This window comes from Thamnophis elegans, chromosome 2 (assembly GCF_009769535.1).
Source record: "Thamnophis elegans isolate rThaEle1 chromosome 2, rThaEle1.pri, whole genome shotgun sequence".
NCBI classification, from domain to species: Eukaryota; Metazoa; Chordata; class Lepidosauria; order Squamata; family Colubridae; genus Thamnophis; species Thamnophis elegans.
Genome location: NC_045542.1, coordinates 115,781,360 through 115,801,183, shown reverse-complemented (window position 1 = coordinate 115,801,183; position 19,824 = coordinate 115,781,360). Strand labels below are relative to the sequence as shown.

Here is a 19,824-nt window from a genome sequence, read left to right as displayed (position 1 = left end):
ATACTATAGTATTTGATTTTAGTTTTTTTTAAATCAGAATATGCATTTTTATAAAGATTTTCTTGGGTTTGCCCTTGAATTTTCCTTTTTTAAAGAATGCCTACATCAAAACCTGTATGTATTTTCATATTATATACTTGAATTTTTTTAGTGTTGCAGACATTTCCCCTGATATATGCCTCTTTGCAAACAATTTTCCCTAATGCATGTCTTTTACTATGCAATTTTCTCTTGTGTATATATTTTTGCACTTTTGTTTTGATGGGGAACTACATTATAGAATACAATTTACAGAAGGGTGAAAATGAATTGTACTGTATTGTACAATATATGTATTAGTTCAAAAGTTCAAAAGCAATATATATGCTAGTTCAAAAAGTAAAAATTGTATGAATGTGTTTTAACAGGCAAGCCAAATCGATTTTCCTTTCTTGCTGAAAAAGCCAATTGCCATATCAGCAGTACATATGTCTCAAAGAAAGAAAGATATATTTTGCCTTGATACAAATTATAACATATAATGTAATTTATATAGATAATTTTATATATAGATAAATTTCAGGAAATGTGTAATTGCCTAAACCCTCTCATTATGCTTATTCTTATGGGAAGATAACAAGATCAAGACTTTGAGAAAGTTGGTAGCTGAAATTCAGATGAAACTTTATAGCACTACCCAACAATGATATGTTCCATTTTCATTGTTGAATTGAAATTCTGGATCTTGTCAAAATTTAGAGGAATGATTGCAACAAAAAAACAGAAAAAAGTACTAATAATAAGATGAAGAAATGGCAGTTTCCTTTGGTAATTAAGCTCTGCAATCCTGTAGATTGCCTTAGAGTTAAGTAATAATTAATGGAATTAGAAGTTTGGCACTAGTTGGTAGAAATTTGGTAGGAAAGATGTATTAGAGAAACTTCAGCTTGCAAAGGTCTGTACCTAGAGGATCTCAAGGGATAAGAACAACAGAATTGGAAATGACCTTGGAGGTCTTCTAATCCAACCCCCATCTTAAGGAGGAGACAAATGGTTGCCCAATTTCTTCTTAAAAACCTCCAGTGTTGGAGCATATGCCTTCTGGAGGCAAGTCATTCCACTGATTAATTGTTCTATCAGGAAATATCTCCTTAGTTCTTGGTTGCTTCTCTCCTTGACTAGTCTCCATCTATTGGTTCTGTCATGTTTTCAGATGCTTTGAAAAATAGGTTGACCCCCTCTTCTTTGTGGCAGCCCCTTAGATATTGCAACCTATCACCCCTAGTCCTTCTTTTCATTAAACTAGACATAACCAATTCCTGCAACCATTCTTCATATGTTTTAGCTTCCTGGCCTCTAATCCTTGTTGCGCTTTTCTGCACTCTTTCTAGAGTCTCAACATGTTTTTTATATCCTGGCAACCAAAACTGGATGCAATATTCAAGTGTGGTCTTACCAAGGTCTTATAAAGTGGTATTAACACTTCAGGTAATCTTGGCTCTATACCTCTGTTCATTCAGCCTAGGACTGTGTTGGCTTTTTTGGCACACTACAGCACACTGTTGGCTCATATTTAAGTGATTGTCCACCAGGATTCCAAGATCCCCCTCATAGTCCTATTACTGAGCCAGATACCACCTATTCTATACTATGCATTTGGTTTTTCTTGCCTAAATGTAGAACTTTCTTTTCCATAGAGTTTCATTCTGTTAGATAGGGCCAAGCAAGATCCTATCAAGATCCTTCTGTATCGTGAGCCTAACTAATGGAATATTGGCTAGTCTTGTCAGCTTAGTGTCTGCAAATTTGATAAAGCATTGATGGAGATATTGAAGAATACTGGGCCTAAGACAGAGTTTGGGGTACCCCACTGCATACTTCCCTCCACGTAGATGCACTTCCAATAAGGAAAGAATCTGCAAAGAAATTAAGAGTTGGTGATACCTGTTGGGCAGTTTAGAGAATGTACGGAAATTCAAGTTATGAACTTCTGCTCAAATGATGTTTTTCTTAAGGAGCAGGGAGGCAGAAACAAAAATCCAGGAATTAATAAAGAGATAAAAATAAGGAGCTGTAGAGTTAAATGTCTGAGATACATGCCTTGGTGAGGGAAAGGGACAGAATGGAACAGAAGCCATCCCATCCCCTGCAGCTATGTCTGCAGGGTGTGGGATTGTCAGAATTAACCACTTGATGAACAGTGTGTTGTAATTCTCCCAAGGGTTGGGCTTGTATCATGATGCTCTATCACTTGGCCAATGGAGTGAGAAACAGAGGCTAGCAGGTTTTCACCTATAAGGAAATTGCCCAGTAAATTGATTGGGGGAAGGCTGAAGCTTGACTGGATGAGATGGACCAGAATAAAGGAGTCTGAATACAGAAGCCAAGATCCCTTAAGACAATGCTACAAGATATGTTTACACTACTGATGGGCTGAGCAGGGGAATTAATTTGTTTGCATCTTGTATTGAGCCTTTCACATCTTGAAGGTTCTGACAAGGGAGCACAGCTATTGTCTACTTTTTGACTGAAGAGCATTTCAATCCCTTCCCGGTACACTCTGTGGCAGACCTCAAAGTGGCTGTTTTGAAAACACGGGACTTTTAAAAGCACCATGGAGTGAGAAATTGCTGAACTGACAAACATTAAAAAGTTTCAAGCAATCTGAGATGGTCTCAACAAACACAATGGACTTTATCAATTGTAAATTGATAAGATACTGGCAGTCTGCCTCATATGTAATCTGCAGGGCCAATTTATTTCTGCTTCCTAGTTGCCTCCACCTTCCCCATATCTTCTCAGTGCAGCCACTCCATGCAGTGGGTAACATGAAATGCAGCTCATGGCAGCTGATGCCTCCTCATAAAATTTGTTAGTTGGACAAGGTATTACCAAACTCCCCCTTGGGTGGGTTTTTTTTTGCCACCATGGACTAATATGACTCTTCTCCTGTCTAGGATGGTCCATCCTCTTCCATTAAGGGCACAGTTTATGGAGCAGTGGGGGAGGAAGGGGACACTGGCCTAGCCAGCCTACTCAGTTGAATCAAGCCTGTCGACCAATGGAATGACAGATGTAGAAGCCAGATGATCTTCGCTTTAAAGAGACTGTTCAGTCTCTTCATGGGAGAGGGGGAGGAACCACGTGTGGGGGAGGGAAAAGGCTGCTAGTTTCTCAGTTTGGTAAGACTCTCAATGAATTCAATAGGTCAATAGCTTACTGTTGTTTAGTTCTTTGCCTGCCTTGGCTATACAACCTATTATATTCCTGTGTATTGTTTGTTTTTTCCTTGGCTTACAACGGGCAGCTATACAAATGTTTTAAATAAATAGATGCAAACAATGAAGTTCCTAATTAGAGGCTTGGTTTTTTTTCCCTTATTAGGTTTGCAAAGGTTGAGAGAGGAAAAATTGCCCCCTAGAGCCTCTCCATCCATCTGGAAATTAGATTTGTTTTAAATCAACGGCAAAGAAGTTCGTTTGCAGATGGTTATGGGAGCCAGTTTACTGAACCCAGGACAGCTGTATGATATTCTGCAAACGAAGCAGGTTGCCCAGTTCTGCTTGGGCCTCTTTGAATTGCAGAGTTCATTGCCGTAGGAAAATACATAGGTCAGACGCTACCCAGTTTCTGTGCAAATGCCACAAATAGTAAATTTCCTCACCCACCCACCCTCAGAAAAACAACCATACAGGATGATAGATAAAAATTGCTATATGTAAGGTAAAGGTAAAGATTCCCCTCGCACATATGTGCTAGTTGTTCCCGACTCTAGGGCATGGTGCTCATCTCCATTTCAAAGCCGAAGAGCCAGCACTATCTGAAGACGTCTCTATGGTCATGAGGCCGGCATAACTAAATGCCGAAGGTGCATGGAACGCTGTTACCTTCCCACCAGAGGTGGGTTGCTGTGGAAAGCCAGAAGTACAGTAATCTCATCAGGGTAGTTGGAAAGGCCATTACTGTTTATAGGTCCTACTTCCTTCCCACTTGCCTTTCACTTTCTTAAAAGTTGTGCTCGGCTGTCCTTTTGCTCTTCTACCAGCACTGGCTATTCAACAAACCTCATCTTCTTTGGGCAAGTCTAGAGGAAGCTTGTCACATTTTAAATGGATTTCCCCCCCACACTTTTTTTGTGGTCAAACAGCATATTGGCCCTGTCTTTGTTTATTCTTGCACTGGTGGAAAAAGATGGCAGGACAAGAAAAATGGAAAGATGGCCAAGTGGCCTCTTCCTTCTGTGTAGGGATCATATTAGTTAGTAGAATAGACTACACAAAGGCAAATTCAGAGTAAATTGGTTATGAATGCTGATAATGGCATTTTTCCTCTTTCATAAGAAATCAGCACACAGTGAACAAGTAGGTAAAAATAAACAAGTTTATGCCAAAATTAAAAAAAAAAAAACAATATAGCTAAAGACTACAGTAAGAGCTAGGCTGTATTGGTCCAAAGATTCAACTAAAGATCAGTCCTCAATGTATGACCACCACTGAGGCAAGACCTTCTGTTGCTAAGCAATGCAGTCACTAAGTAAATTGCACCCCAATTTTACAGCTATTTTTTTGCCGTAGTCATACACCACAAAATGAATTGCTATGTTGCACAGCAGGAATGCTGCAATGATATGATTGGTCATAAGCAGTGGTGGGTTTCAAATCCCATTCCAACCGGTACGGTTGGAACGGGGCTAGCGGCGTCCTCATGGGTGCACGCAGCACGTGCATGAATCTTAGCACCTCCGCGATGCTACAGCTGCTCCGCAGAGCGTCACGCAGGTGCTGTATGCGCCATGTGCCTGCGCAGAAGCACAGAAGCCTTTAAACACCGGAGCTTGGGCGGGCGGGTGGGCACCATATCTGGAGCTCTGGGCTGGCTCCGATACACCCGTACCGGGGCATACCTCCTGCAACCCACCACTGGTCATAAGTATTAGAACTGGCCATAAGTCACTTTTTTAAAGCACTCTGATAAATTGGAATATTCATTACATGAATGGTTGTAAATCAAGGACTACCTTTAATTCAATATTTGTTGACCAAATAGTGGCCAAGTTAGTCCTTAACTTACAACCATTCATCTGGGGTACATCTGGGAAGTTAAGGCATAGAGAGGAATGCTGCAGTGATATGATTGGTCATAAGTATTAGAACTGGCTATAAGTTAGTCCTTGACTTGCAACGATTCATCTGGGGTACATCTGGGAAGTCTAAGGCATAGAGAGGAAGGTGGCTATATTCCTCCCCAGCAGCTGCTATTTAAGGTCTGTTGGAAGATCTTATATCAACTGTCTATCGATAGTACTGCCTTGCTTGAGCTTTGCTGATAGTGCAAATTCTCATTCTTTTCATTCCTTATTTTTAGTTGTACTCCTGAAAAAATATCACTCAACCGAGGATTCCCTCCACCCACCCACCCCCAGGCAATACCATGTAAAGGATTAACTCAGCAAACAGAAACTAATTATGGGGAGCAGTTGGAATTTATATTGGCAACTGGCAGGTACTTTTGCTGTGAAACATGAGACAGGTTGCAAACTGCTGAAGATGCTTTCAAGGGAGATTTAGAAGTATGAATCTTACCCTGCTAACGATAGCATGAGTATTTCTATTCCTCTGGTACTTTATTTTCACCCTTGTAATAATGAATTACTCAGATTAAATAAAGTTGCTAAGATTTTGAGTAAAGACCACTTTGTCTTCCCCCCCCTAAGAGTAAAGCTAGTTACTTTTCCAGATCACAATTAACTCCTTGTGTAATTTAAGTACCAGCCAACCCTGCTCTGCCCACTATAATGATCCGAGATAAAATTAACTTATGAGGGCAGACATTATTGCTTCTTTATTGCTGGCTGGGTAGGGAGCACAAGTCAAACCAAAACAAAAATTAATGAAAAGAAATGTTTTACTTCTATCTTTCTGTTCTGATTTTTAAATCTGCAGAAAGTTATATTACAATCCTTGGCTTTTGTGGGATCGCTTTTATCAGGGTGCAATATTTGTTTTACTGCAGTATATTTAAACGGTTCCACCACAAAACCGCGGTAGACTAAAGCGCGCTCGACGAAAGTGCGTACCTGACGTCATCACAGCGCGACGAGAACATCACGCTGTGAGCGGTAAAGTTAAAATTAACGCGAAAACCTTACCCTAACCCCCCCAAACCTAACCCTAACCCTAACCCTAAACCTAACCCTTAACCTAACCCTAAACCTAACGCTAACCCTTAACCTAACCCTAAACCTAACCCTAACGCTTAACGTAACCCTAAACCTAACCCTAACCCTTACCCTAACCCTAACCCTAAACCTAACGCTTACCTTTACGTGAATCGGCTTGCTTTAAAAGCGCTTTTTAAAGCGCCCTTTTTTCTCTGCGGTCATATTTGTCGCGCTGCTGATGACGTCAGGTATGCGCTTTAATCGGGCGCGCTTTAGTGGACTGCGGTTTTGTCGTGCCACGATTTAAACAACTGTGTTGGAACCATGATTTGAGCAACGATTGGTTCTATAAGAGACTCCAAGGGACAGCAAGGAGGGGTTGGGATGGCTTGCGATAACTCCACCCATAATACAATACAGTATATCAGTGATGGCAAACCTTTTGGGCAACGAGTGCCCAAACCGGAATGCACGTGCATGTGCCGGAGCGCTGGAAACCCAAAGACCAGCTACTGGCATGCACAACCCTGCCTTTTGGTGGTTTTTTGATGGTTCTTTGGCAGTTTTCAGGCTACTTTCTGGGCTGTTTTTGGCCTGAAAATGGCTCCAAAATGGCCTGGAAAACAGCCCCCCAAAATGACCTGGCTCTGGTCATTTTATGGGTCATTTTGTGGCACTCTGGCAATGCTTGCGTGCCCACAGAGAGAGCTCTGCATGCCACCTCTGGCACGCATGCCATAGTTTCACCATCACGGCAGTATATTATGGTTCTTTAACTTGATGGCTTAAAAAGTGTCCTTAAAGACACCTCCATCAGTCCCTTCTTCACCACAAAATACCCAGCAGAAGCCAGTCCATCCCAGTACATCAATCTCTTTGCTTCCTGTAAAGTTTACCAATGTGACATACAAAAACATCAGCCTGAACCAACTATAGCAGCCCCTATAGTCAAATAAATAAAAAAAAGCAGAAATCTCCAATGGTCACCCTATCTGCTGATTTTAAAACGAGAGCAATGTTATCTGACAAGATTTGGTATAAGTGTATTCCCCTGTAGCCAGACTGTGTAGGAAGCCACATGAAAAGGATGCAGATTTCACTCAGCTAGGCATTGATCTGATCCTTTAGCCCAATTTCTCTTGCCATGCAATCTTGGACAGGAATTTTTATTTTATTTAACCTGTGGCATCTGCAGAGGTCATGCAATCACTGATATACAAATTTAGTTTAAATATTCTGTTAATGGATGGGTGGATGGATGGATGGATGGATGGATGGATAGATAGATGGATGAATGGAATGGAATGGAATGGAATGGAATGGAATAGAATAGAATAGAATAGAATAGAATAGAATAGAATAGAATAGAATAGAATAGAATAACAGAGTTGGAAGGGACCTTGGAGGTCTTCTAATCCAAACCCCTGCCCAGTTATCCAACATCTTAAAAACTTCCAGTGTTGAAGCATTCACAACTTCTGGAGGAAAGTTGTTCCACTGAAAAATTATTCTGTCAGGAAATTTCTCCTTAGTTCTAGGTTGATTCTCTCCTTGATTAGATTTTACCCATTGCTTCTTGTTCTACCCTCAGGTGCTTTGGAGACCAGCTTGATTCCCTCTTCTTTGTGGCAACCTCTGAGATATTGGAACAGTACTATCATGTCTCCCCTAGTCCTTCTTTTCATTAAACTAGATATACCCAGTTCCTGCAACCGTTTTTCATATGTTTTAGCCTCATCCCCTAATCAACTTTGTTGCTCTTCTTTGCACTCTTTCTAGAGTCTCCAGATCTTTTTTTACATTTTACAGACAGACAGACAGACAGACAGACAGACAGATGATAGATAGATAGATAGATAGATAGATAGATAGATAGATAGATAGATAGATAGATAGATAGATATAGACAGACAGACAGACAGACAGACAAACATAGAGAGAAAGAGAGATATAGCTATATAGTGATACAGAGATATAGAGATAATATAAGGAGATAATATATAGGAGATAATATATTAAATTAAAATAAAATCATAACAAAAACACCATAATATGGAGTCATACAATTGCAATGGGATAGTTGTTACAATTTGATATTTAAGGAAGCTAACCATCTAACTGCTTCTGATATGGCTGCAGTGATATCATCCCAGGTGCCTTGAAATTTCCTGAGGGGATGTTGGACTATTGAACTATTGGACATGAAGAGAAAACTAGTCTAGAAAGCAATCCAGAAAGTTTGCCCTAGTTCAAAATAAATATTTAGTGAATGTGATGCTTTTCTGAGTAAGACTGCTATGGGCAATTGCAGAAATACCCAATAAGACTGTCTAAACACAGAAACAAACCATCATGGAAAAACAAAACAGTCCTCACTACAACAACCAGTATCTGAAAAACCATGTAACAAATAATTCAGTTACAAATCATGAGTGTTGAAAAATTTCTTGACATGAAGAAAGTGATAGACAACTATGCTTCTTACCATGACTGCATTTTCCTCTTCATCAATACATAACTTAATTAGCTTCTGCTTATAGATATCTGATACACAGCAAAAACCTTCACTTGCTAATTGATTTTTGATCCCCTCTTTCCATCAAAGAGGGGTAAAGGTAAAGGTTCCCCTTGCACATATGTGCTAATCATTCCTGACTCTAGGGGGCGGTGCTCATCTCCGTTTTAAAGCTGAAGAGCCAGCGCTGTCCGAAGACATCTCCGTGGTCATGTGGCTGGCATGACTAAATTCCAAACGCTCACAGAACGCTGTTCGCTTCCCACCAAAGGTGGTCCCTATTTTTCTACTTGCATTTTTACATGCTTTCGAACTGCTAGGTTGGCAGAAGCTGGGACAAGTAATGGGAGCTCACCCTGTTACGTGGCAATAGGGATTCAAACCGCTGAACTGCCGACCTTTCTGATCGACAACCTCAGCGTCTTAACCACTGAGCCACTTAAAGAGGGGTAGAACTAGCTTATTTCCAAACTAGTTGCTGTAGAACTACCCAAAGCGAGCAGAGCTTCTCCTTAAGAGTGGGTGTGAAGTCTCTCACACCCAAATAGAGCCATTAAATAGGGAAGAAATTTCTGAAAACTTGTAGCCAATAGCCCCACCTCCAATCCCCGAAGAAAGAAGTCCTGACCTGTGAAGTGCTGGCGGCAGATGCAGGTGTAACCTCCTTCCTTGCGGGTGCAGATTCCGCCATTGAGGCAGGGGTTGGAATAGCAGAGGTTAATCTCCATTTCACAGTAGTCACCTGTGAAGCCTTGAGGGCAGCGGCAGCGCAAGCCTGTGATAGGGTGGATGGGTCGGAAGAGGGTGGAGAGGGAGGCGATGAAAGGAGACGAGCTGTCGAACCTGAGCACTGAGATGCACTTCATATAGTTTTGGCAGGGCTCGCGAAGGCAAACGTTGTCATCGAAGGGCAATACTTCCAGCATGGAGACTGAGGTGAGGGTCATGCGTTTCATGTACAGCTGTTCCTGAAGCTCTTCTGAACTAAAAAAGTGGCCACTCCGGGGCGACATTGCCGAGAAACTGACGTTCAGCACTTGTCCTCCGACGTCTGTGTCATTCTGGATGTTGAAGATGAAGACATCCTCCTTGGGTGTGGCCAGCACAGTAGCCACACCCTCTAGAAAGTTGGTGAGAAGAGGGGACAAGAAACGCTCCTCCCACATGTTCTCTAGGCGCACTGTGATGCTGTTTGCCAACATGTCTTCGGTGATGACAATGACCCGCAGGACACACTGGGCTGTCACACTGTGGATCCCATCTGCAAAATGGAGAGGAGAGGGGATTAAAAATGGTGTTCTCAAAAATGTTCCTATACAGGTAGTCCTCAACTTACAATAGTTCACTTAGTGACCATTCGAAGTTACAACGGCATTGAAAACGACCATTTTTCACAATTATGACTGTTATAGCATCCCCATGGTCATGTGATTCGAATGTTTGACAACTGGCTTACATTCATGTTGGTTGCGGTGTCCTGAGGTCATGTGATCAACTTTTGCAACCTTCTTGACAAGCAAAGTCAATGAGGAAACCAGATTCACTTAACAACTACATTACTGCAGCGATTACTGCATTACTGCATTACTGCAGCGATTCACTTAACAAAGGTGGCAAGAAAAGTCGTAAAATAAGGTAAAACTCACTTAAGAGATTTCTCACTTAGCAAGAAATTTGGGGCTCAATTGTGGTTGTAAGTTGAAGACTATCTGTAGTACAATTTAATATACAGGAACATGAAACGTGTCATTTGTCATTCAGCCCGCTGAAACGTTTGCGTTAGCATTCTTATGTGAAACCAATCATATGATGGGGAAAAAATATTATGCTAACCCCAAGCTAGCACCTTCCAGAGTGTGGAGCATTATTCAAACTCAACCATTTCAATTTTTGGTAGCTTTCTGATTGGTGATTATTGGAACTGTAGATGACTCATCAGGGCAGCTACCAAGTTGGAGAAGGCTGGCATAAGCTTGTCCTGACAAGTCCAGCCAATGCATGAGATGATATGGGCTTTATGGATAAAATAGTCAGGCTTTATAGTGTTGTAAAGTTGAAGTCATATGATAAGGTTAAGGTTAATCACATTTTCTTGCCTAAGGATTGCTGGTTGGAAATTATATTTAGGGAAGGGACATAGAATGTGCCAGGAGAGGAGAAGCGTAGAAAGTCAAACTAATTACTTCGGCAAAGGCATTTCTAAATTTATAAATTAATATGAACTTTGGATACATTAATTTAAAAGTCATATATCGTATATCACACTATAGTATATCACACTACACTATTTCAAACACTGAACAAACACTGTTTTGAAGACTGGCTTACTATGGAGAGAGATGTTCAGGATGAATTGCCCATATCAAACTGAGCTGAAATTGTTATATAAAATTTCTTTAAAATAGGATCACCACTAATGACCTTCTGGCAACGTTTCGGCAAGGTCTTACTCGCCATCTTCAGGCTGGTGTTTTCGGCTGAAAACACCAGCCTGAAGATGGCGAGTGAGACCTTGCCGAAATGTTGTCAAGACAATCTCAATCTTACATAGGAAAAGACCCGAATACAACAAGACCAGCATACCTACACCCATGAAAATCTACAAACACAAACACACACACACAAACACACACACACACATCAGCAAAAAAAGGAGGAAGTTTTTTCTTTTTTTCTTATTTTTTTCTTACTTTTTTTCTTAAGAAAAAAAAAACTTCCTCCCTTTTCCAGCACGTTAAAGCTACAGGACATGAAATCAATTTTGAAGGAACCAAATTAATCTCCAAAATTGAACACTTCAACAAGAGACTAATTATGGAAGCTATCGAAACAGAGAAACACCCCCACAACATGAATAAACATGACGATACCTCCTGCCTACCAGACATCTGGAAACCAGCCCTAGTTAACAGACGAGGCCCACCCACCACCCAGGCCGTTACAACACAAAACAATAAGGGACACACAGCCAGCACCAATCAGCACCAATCTACCAATCATGATACATCCACCGAGCCAATCAATCCACTTACTGAAACAAAGCCAGCACTCCACACACACTCCACCAAGATTTTAGAAAGACAGCAGATCCGACCATGCTTTAAGCCAAAAACACCAGCCTGAAGATGGCAAGTGAGACCTCACCGAAACATTGCCAAGACAATCTCAATCTTACACGGGAAAAGACCTGAATAGAACAAGAGCAGCATACCTACAGCCATGAAAATCTACAAACAAACACACACACACACACACACACACACACACACATTCTGCTGTATGTAAAATACCACTATATCTTAAGTTCTCTGATTAGAAGGATTGCAGAGAGGAAATATATCATAGAAAATGCTTCATCTTCTCAAAGGACAATATCATGAAACAGAATGCATTTTTCTAGATAGCATTTTGTGTGGATTGGCTCTTCTAATTTTCAGAGTCCAGTATTATGTCCACTATGAATTGTTGGTGTTAAAACTCTTTTATGGTGCTGACATTGCAACCCTATCATTAAATGGGGAGCTGTTTCTTAGGACGTGACCCCCCACATCAAAATCTACAATTACCAGACCAATGAAGATACACTATTTTCATTGATTTTTTTCCTGCCCACCTATGGACAGGAACATTGGTTCCAAGGGTCTACTTTTCTTCCCAAATACAACTCAATGACAGTCTAGCATATAAGAGAATAGAACAGAATAGTGAATTCCCAGAAATAGACAGAAGGTTGTTCTCACCTATAGAAGCAAAGACCATGGGAATGGAGGACGGGCACAGAGAGAAAAGAGTATAAATTATTAGCAATTCATTTTACAGTTACCAAACTGTCAACTCAAAATAAACTGACCCTGGCTTGCTGGGGCAAATTCTACAAAAATTCAGTTACAAAAGTTTGTGATCCTTCAAGTAATTTAAATCATAAGACATTTTTCATCTGTACATTTTTCATGGCAGGGGTATATTTTATTGATGCTCAGCAAAGGGCTGGGGAAATTTACAGCACTACAAAAATGTTTTACAGCAACCCTACAGGAATTTGCCATTCACTGCTGAACTGAATGCTCCATCTTCAGACATAGCAACTTGTATGCAGTTTGTCACTTGTCTTGTATAGAGAATGCTTCTTCTCCTATTCACATTTTCTTGCCTAAGGATTGCTGGTTGGAAATTATATTTAGGGAGGGGACATAGAATGTGCCAGGAGAGGAGAAACACACTATTTACTTCAGCAAAGGCATTTCTAGATTTATAAATTAATGTGAACTTTGGATACATTAATTTAAATTGATTGCATTTCAGACTAATATAAAATGCAAATAATCAGCCAGATGGTTTAGTTCAGCAATCTCCAAATTAAGAGCCTATGTGATATAGCAGTAAAGATAGCTAATGTATTAAATTAGGATCAAAGGAATGCATTTTCAATAACTGGTAGATAACATTATCTCTGGCAATTAGTCATGGTAGGTAATTACCCATGCCCAATTAGTCATTCCTTTGAGATGTATATTTTGAAAAATTCATGAACCTCACCCAACCATTTTTGACAATCCATCTTTAGTTTTATTATTTTTCTGAATGTACATTGATGTAAATTAATTCCCGTTGTTAACCACTAGGTTTGTTGTCAAAATAAAAAATGGAAAAACTAAAGCATAATTTTCTTTGAATCAAAAGTACTTAAAGATATGGAAAATTGCTTTGGCCAAAAAAATAAACAAAACAGCAAGAGCTTAAACATTTAATTAAAGATTGTTTTATTTCAATATGTTTTCTGCCAGACTAACTTTGGGTAGAAATATTTAATAGAGATGTTCAAAACATTTACAGGTTTTCCATACAAGTCCACCTGTTTGGATATGTAGGCATCTGTGTGTGCAGGTGCGCGCGCGCGCACACACACACACACATCCATATTGATATTTATTTTGAAATGAATATGTTGTTGTACATAAGACTCCATATAGTTATATTTTGTTTGCTCAGCAAGTAAACAAATGAGCAGGAATAGGAATAGCAAGCTGTGGATACACAGTGAATGAATGCATTGGAGAATGCTTCTTGGCCACTTTGGGGCCTTTGCTAGCTCTGCATCTCCATGGCTACCTTCTGCAAGAAAGACCATGGACCAAGCAGGCTCTGCCAACTAGCCTTTGCAGCAGTATATACAGCAGGGCCATCAAGATGAGCATTTAGGAGCTCTCCTAAGGTGTGAGCCCTGGCCCACCTTTGGGGTGCCACTGGAATAATGGAGCTGGAAAAAACTCCCTTCCTAAAACTTCTGCAGAGCTTAGGGCTGGCCCCAAAAATGTCATTGCTTGAGATGAAGAAACAAGCTGGACCCCTCCCTTAACTTTTGACAATGGAGTCATTTTTTTCAAGGCTAGTGATGGGACCACAGCTTTCATTTCTCTGAAAAATAATAGGCTATGTAGGTGGTGCAAATCATGTCAGATGGAACTGTCACCTGTCTTCACCCATACCTTGCTTCTCTCTACCTGCATCTGCTGCTGAAGTAGGGCAAATATAAAGAGAAGCCTAAATGTCTATGGAGATTCTCAGTCATTCAGGTCATGGTTTTCCCAAAGGTGCTTTTTCAAGAGGCAACTGGACTTCCTGGTTTTACTTTGAAGATGTTTACTTTCTCATCCAAGAAGCATCCTCAGCTCCGAGCTACCTAATTCTTCAGAGCCGAAGAAGCTTCTTGGATGAGAAGCGAAACGACTTCAAAGAAGAAAACAGAAAGTCCAGTTGCCTCTTGAAAAGGCACCTTTGGGAAAAAGATAAGGGTATTTCCTGGAGCAGCCTTAGACAGAAGGCTGGTAGTACATTAACTAGAACGTTGGTTTTACTTTGTTTGTAATGACTTCTGGTGTTCTTCCTTTGAGCGCCTATGGGCACAGATGCATCCAGGTCGCTTTGAGAGCACGTGACTCTTTCTTTGCTGGGTCCCCCTCTCAAAATGTTTTCTTTATGCCCATAACAATACCTGACATAAGTCATTGTGGGGGGGGGAGGAGGAATAGGATGGGGGTAGAAATCCAGGCCCAGGATGACATGCTTGTGATAGAACAGTCCCTCTCTAAAAAAGAAGTCCCGGAAGAGAAGATGTCCAGGGCTCCAAGCCATATATATTTACTTTTATACTGTTACTTAGACATAATTCTTTATTCTTCCCCACTCCTGCTGAGAAATGGAAGGATGGACTTGTAGCTATTGATAATCAAAATGTGAGTTCCTTTCAACAGTTTGGAATACTCAACTGGCACAACCACTGCATTATCAGGGCTCTGCAATCCTATATACCATGATGGCTAACCTTTTTGTCATCATGTGCCGAAAGTATGCGAGAGAGAGAGAGAGAGAGAGACACCCACGTGCCCGCACCCATAACGCAATGCGTGTGCAACTCCCTCTGCATGCCCCGCCCTCTGCACATGTGCATATGACACCCCCCTGCATGTGCACACAATCCTCTACACCCCATTTTGGGCCTAGTAGGCCTCCCTGCAGCCTCCTGGGAGCAAAAACAGGCCACAGGGGATCCCCCCCCATGAATGTATGTGTGACTCCCCCACCCCTCAATGCATGCACGTGCATCTCCCGCATGCGCCCAGCACTCCATGCATCCTCAGCAGAGACCTGAAAACCAGCTAGCTGGCAGGAGGCGCATTCACGATGGACCTGGGCTGGGTCGACAACGCCTGTGCCCGCAAGAGGGGTGTGCATGCCACCTGTGGCACACATGCCAAAGATTCGCCATCACGGCTATATACTAACAGCAAATTTGCATTTCTTGAGATGTGGTCTTAATGTAGCTAAAATGATGGTGTACATTCACAAGAGGGAGACATGTACAGGATTAAGAGAATGTAGAAGGAAGAGAGGGAGGAAGGAGGAAGAAGGGAGGAAAGAAGGGAGGGAGGGAGGCAGGAAGCAAGTCTAAAAGCAAAGAGAGGAATTCATTGACCTGATCTATCAGATCTTGATTAAAATTGAAAGGGGAAGAAAGGGGGGGGGTGAATTAAGGGAGAAGCCAGAATCTGCTCTCTATTGAAAGAATATTCATTAGAAAGTCTTGCTTCAAAAGAATATAGAAGTTAAAGGCCAACATATACAGGTAGCTCCCAACTTACAGCCATTCATTTAATGACAATTCAAAGTTACAATGGCACTGAAAAAAGGGACTTATGATAGTTTTTCACACTTATGACTGCTGCAGCATTCCCAAACATTCAGATGATCAAAATTTAGATGTTTGGCATCTGGCTCATATTTATGATGGTTACAAGGTCACGTGATCGATCCCCTTTTGCGACCTTCGGACAAACAAATTCAATGGGGGGAAGCCAGATTCACTTAATATCCATGTTAATAACAACTGCCGTGATTCACTTAACAACTGTGGCAGGAAAAGTCATAAAATGGGGCAAGCATAGCACCTGCCTTGCTCAGCAACACAAACGTTGGGCTCAATTGCCGTCGTAAGTCCAATTAATGATTATAATTGAGCCTGGAATCATGGTCATGCTGGTCGTTAAGTGGGTCATTACATGAACGTGTCCTGATTTTATGACCTTTTTTTGCAACAGTTGCTAAGCAAACATGGCATTTGTTAAAAGCAAATGTGGTGGTTGTCAGATAAACATCAGTCATTAAGCAAACCCATTTTTGACAATGGGTAATTTTTGCCAGAAACTGGAAGTAATTGCTGGTTTCTGACAAAAAAATATTGTTGTAAATTGATGTCACATGGCCACAGGTTGCTGCAAATAGCCATCAATGCAATCTGACTGTGAAGCACCCAAATCAGGATCATGTGACCATGGGAGGCGGGTAGCCACTGGAGTCTCAAATCATACTTTTTTTTTTTTGATTCGCTGTAACTTTGAATGTTCGCTAAGTGACTGATCCTAGGTCAAGGACTACCTGTAGTTGTAAACTGGGTAAGCTTAAGCCACCTTCAGTATAAAGTAATCTCAGTCTGGATAATGATATTTAAGGGGTGTTAGTCTGCCATAAAAAAATTCTCATTAACTTATCTATCTGTGTAAAAATATCTAATGGGGATTAACAGTGGAATCCCTCTTAAAATATACATTAATCTTCCTGTAATATTCATTTTAATAACATTAATCTTACCCCAGAGACTTAATAGAAATTTCAATCATCGAGTTATTTCTACTGAAATTGCATCTACACACTTAACCCATTTCATTCAACATATTGTGATATATTTCAGGAAAGATATAAAGCCAAGTATTTTATACAACGTGTCCAAATTGTGAATCCTAATCTCTTGCAGTAAGGGGTGGACTGAAAAATAAAGCACGTCATTAGAATTTCATAAAAGTAAGGAATTAAGGCAACAATGAAAATAAATTCAAGGCAGGCAACTGGAGAAAATGACCCACAAGACAAATGTAATTTTTTATGCACACACTTTCTGAAGCAAATGAGGTTCTTAATAATTGTAACAAATGAAGAATCAGAAAAACAAATAAACAAACTTGCATCTCCTTAAACTGTGATTGATAAACTGCAAAAAAAAAAGCAGTGTGGCATTTTAAAACATTTATCTAATTCCTAAAAAATGGCAATAGCTCAAGTCAACCTTATATATTAACTGGCCTGGTTCTTCTTCTGAGCAAGGCTTAACTAACAATCCTTCCTTTGCAGGCACAGGTTTTGTAGGTCTGGGGCAGAGTGGACACGCTTAAATAAATAAATGGCAACAAAGTGGTTTATCATCAGTGGATATTTAGGTAGCTACCTTTCCTATGATAAGATTTGCTGTATTTTAATTTGTCATATAATTACACATATAATTACATATTACATAAAATGTAGTACAGTAATTACTTCCTGCTTTGCATCCACATACACATGGACATTAGTTTCATTGTTAGTTTCATTCATTTCCTCCATTTTGCTGATGAATACAGGGCCATCTGAGAAAGTCATTTGAGTGAATGAATGGATAGGAACAACAGAATCTAAGAGTTTTGTATCTGGCACTCTCCCCTTGATTTTAGCAGTCTCTGAATATCAAGCAGAACATTCTCTGCACTACACAGCTGGAAAAGGCCCAAAGAAAATCTGTAAGTTTAATAAACATTTATGCTGAAATTAGTGTATCTAGGAATGAATCATCAAAATGCAGGTTTTTTTTTTACATCGAAATCTTTCTAAAGCAGCAGCCCTTCCAACCTGGTGGCCTGGCTGGGCCCAGGGCGTGTGTGTGTGAGTGGCAGACACATGCATGTGCACAGCTCCCTTTATGCAACTGGCATGCACGAGCGTCCTCCATTCTCATGAATGGAGCTTTGTGTATGAGTAGAGGGTGCTTGCGTTCACACATGAAGCTCCACGCGTGGAGCAGCAGGACACTCACACACAAAACTCCATTTGTGTGAATGAAACTTTGGGCACAACCGCAAGCGCTGTCTGCTCAAATGAGTAGAGTTTCATGCGTGTGTGTGCTTGGCCATCTCTCCTATGGGCCGGTTTCGACCAGGCTGTGTAATGGGCTGCAACGCAGGGGTTAGGGACCTCCTACTTTTGCCTCTATTGGCCTCCTCTTTTCTGTCACCTTCCCTATCCTGAATTTTAGTTTATAAGGGCTTAGGCAAGAATTTACAATCTTATTCTATGTTGTACATTACGGGCAAAATGAGCAACCATGAATGAAGTGACTATATTATTGCCCGTGTTTCAACATGCAACATCAACATGCTCGATGTGTAGAACATTGACCAGAGCCAGTATAGTCTAGTTTTTAGATGTTAGTCTAGGGCCGGGGAAATCATAACAGTGTATGTGTCTTACCTACGTTCTCCTTGTATTTTAGAGATGAAACTTAGCCATGAAATATGGCTTAAGATGAAGTCCTGGGTTCTGCCACCTATCTTTGTTTTCTCAATAGATTTGTGCTTGGAAAAACTCCAGGGTTATGAGAGTAGGAGGAGGAATATATTCAGGACAGCACAGCAAATCAATCCCTTTAGTTTTCCAGGCTGACCTTGTCTGAGCTCAGATGGTAATCATGGTTAAGCCTAGTTAGTACTTGGATAAACGACCTCCAGGAAACACTACAGCTAGGGAGAAACTAAAGCAAATACTTCTGTGCTGGTTCTAAGAAAACTGCACAGATATATTCATAAAATCTCCAGAAGAAAAAGACCAAATGTGGAGGAGTCTTTACCTCAAATATGGGAGCTGCAGAATGGCAAGGAATGATAAAGAGTTTCTCTTGATGCGCTGACAGAACCTAAACTGTGAGGCAGAACACGCAATTGTGTCCATTGGGGAAATGCACAAAGGGATTAATGCTTTGCTTGTCATCTTGGACAGCTCCCTTCAGACCCGACTGGAGTTGCAAGAGTGGTTCCTCTGGACAATTCAAAATAATTTTCCACGCCACAATGTGTGTGAAAGAACTCACACACACCGCCCTCCTGGTTTCAGAACAGTCTTTTTCAAGCACTTTCTTTGAACAGGAGATGGGTTACATTAGTTCTCCCAATTCCTTAGCCAACACAAAGCTATACCGCCTGAAGATTGAGGGTGGCCATAGGGACTCTTCAAAGAATGTCCCATGAGAGAAGATGGCCTTCAAGTCCCCTTCGGATTAAGATTCTGCAATTCTGCTATTAGTCAGGGGTGGCCTTCCAATCAGTGGAAGTTGTGAGAACGGCTGTAACAAATTAGGCCCAAGATATGATGTAAACCACCCTCTACTGTATTTAAGGATCTAGTGCAGACAGAAACAGCCTATAATGATTACTTTGGGGGGGGGGCAAGGCAAGCCTAATAAGCAAGGTTGCTCCCCTTTCAAGCTCTGACTGGAAACAAAAAGCTCTGACTGGAAATGAAAAACGGGAAAGGGAGAGAGGAAAAAAAAGAAACACTGACCCCATAGCAACCAAGTCCTGCTAGAGAACATCCTTCTCTGCCTGACTTACATCTGATTGCCTCCTTTTCTCTTTGCAACTGCTGGGCCAGACATCAGCTCTTTGAATTCCTCTAGTGCGTTTGTACTTTACGGAACACACAGATTTAATGATGGCTGCTGTTTTTTTGCCCCCTGCTGTTGCTACTGTTGTTTCTGTTTGATTTTATGTTTGTCCTTTAAAGAGTGATATTTCAACTCTGCAAATATCCAAAA

At 40.9% G+C, this 19,824-nt stretch overlaps 1 protein-coding gene across 1 annotated transcript in view; it reads right to left on the bottom strand.

The window, feature by feature from the left end:
• The window catches only part of CELSR3 (cadherin EGF LAG seven-pass G-type receptor 3), a 155,008-nt gene that overhangs the window by 112,247 nt on the left and 22,937 nt on the right, over positions 1-19,824 (bottom strand). Inside the window, exon 2 of the mRNA XM_032239098.1 lies at positions 9,283-9,915. Within this exon, the coding sequence (XP_032094989.1) occupies positions 9,283-9,915 (633 nt within the window). The remainder of the gene's footprint in view (positions 1-9,282; positions 9,916-19,824) is intronic.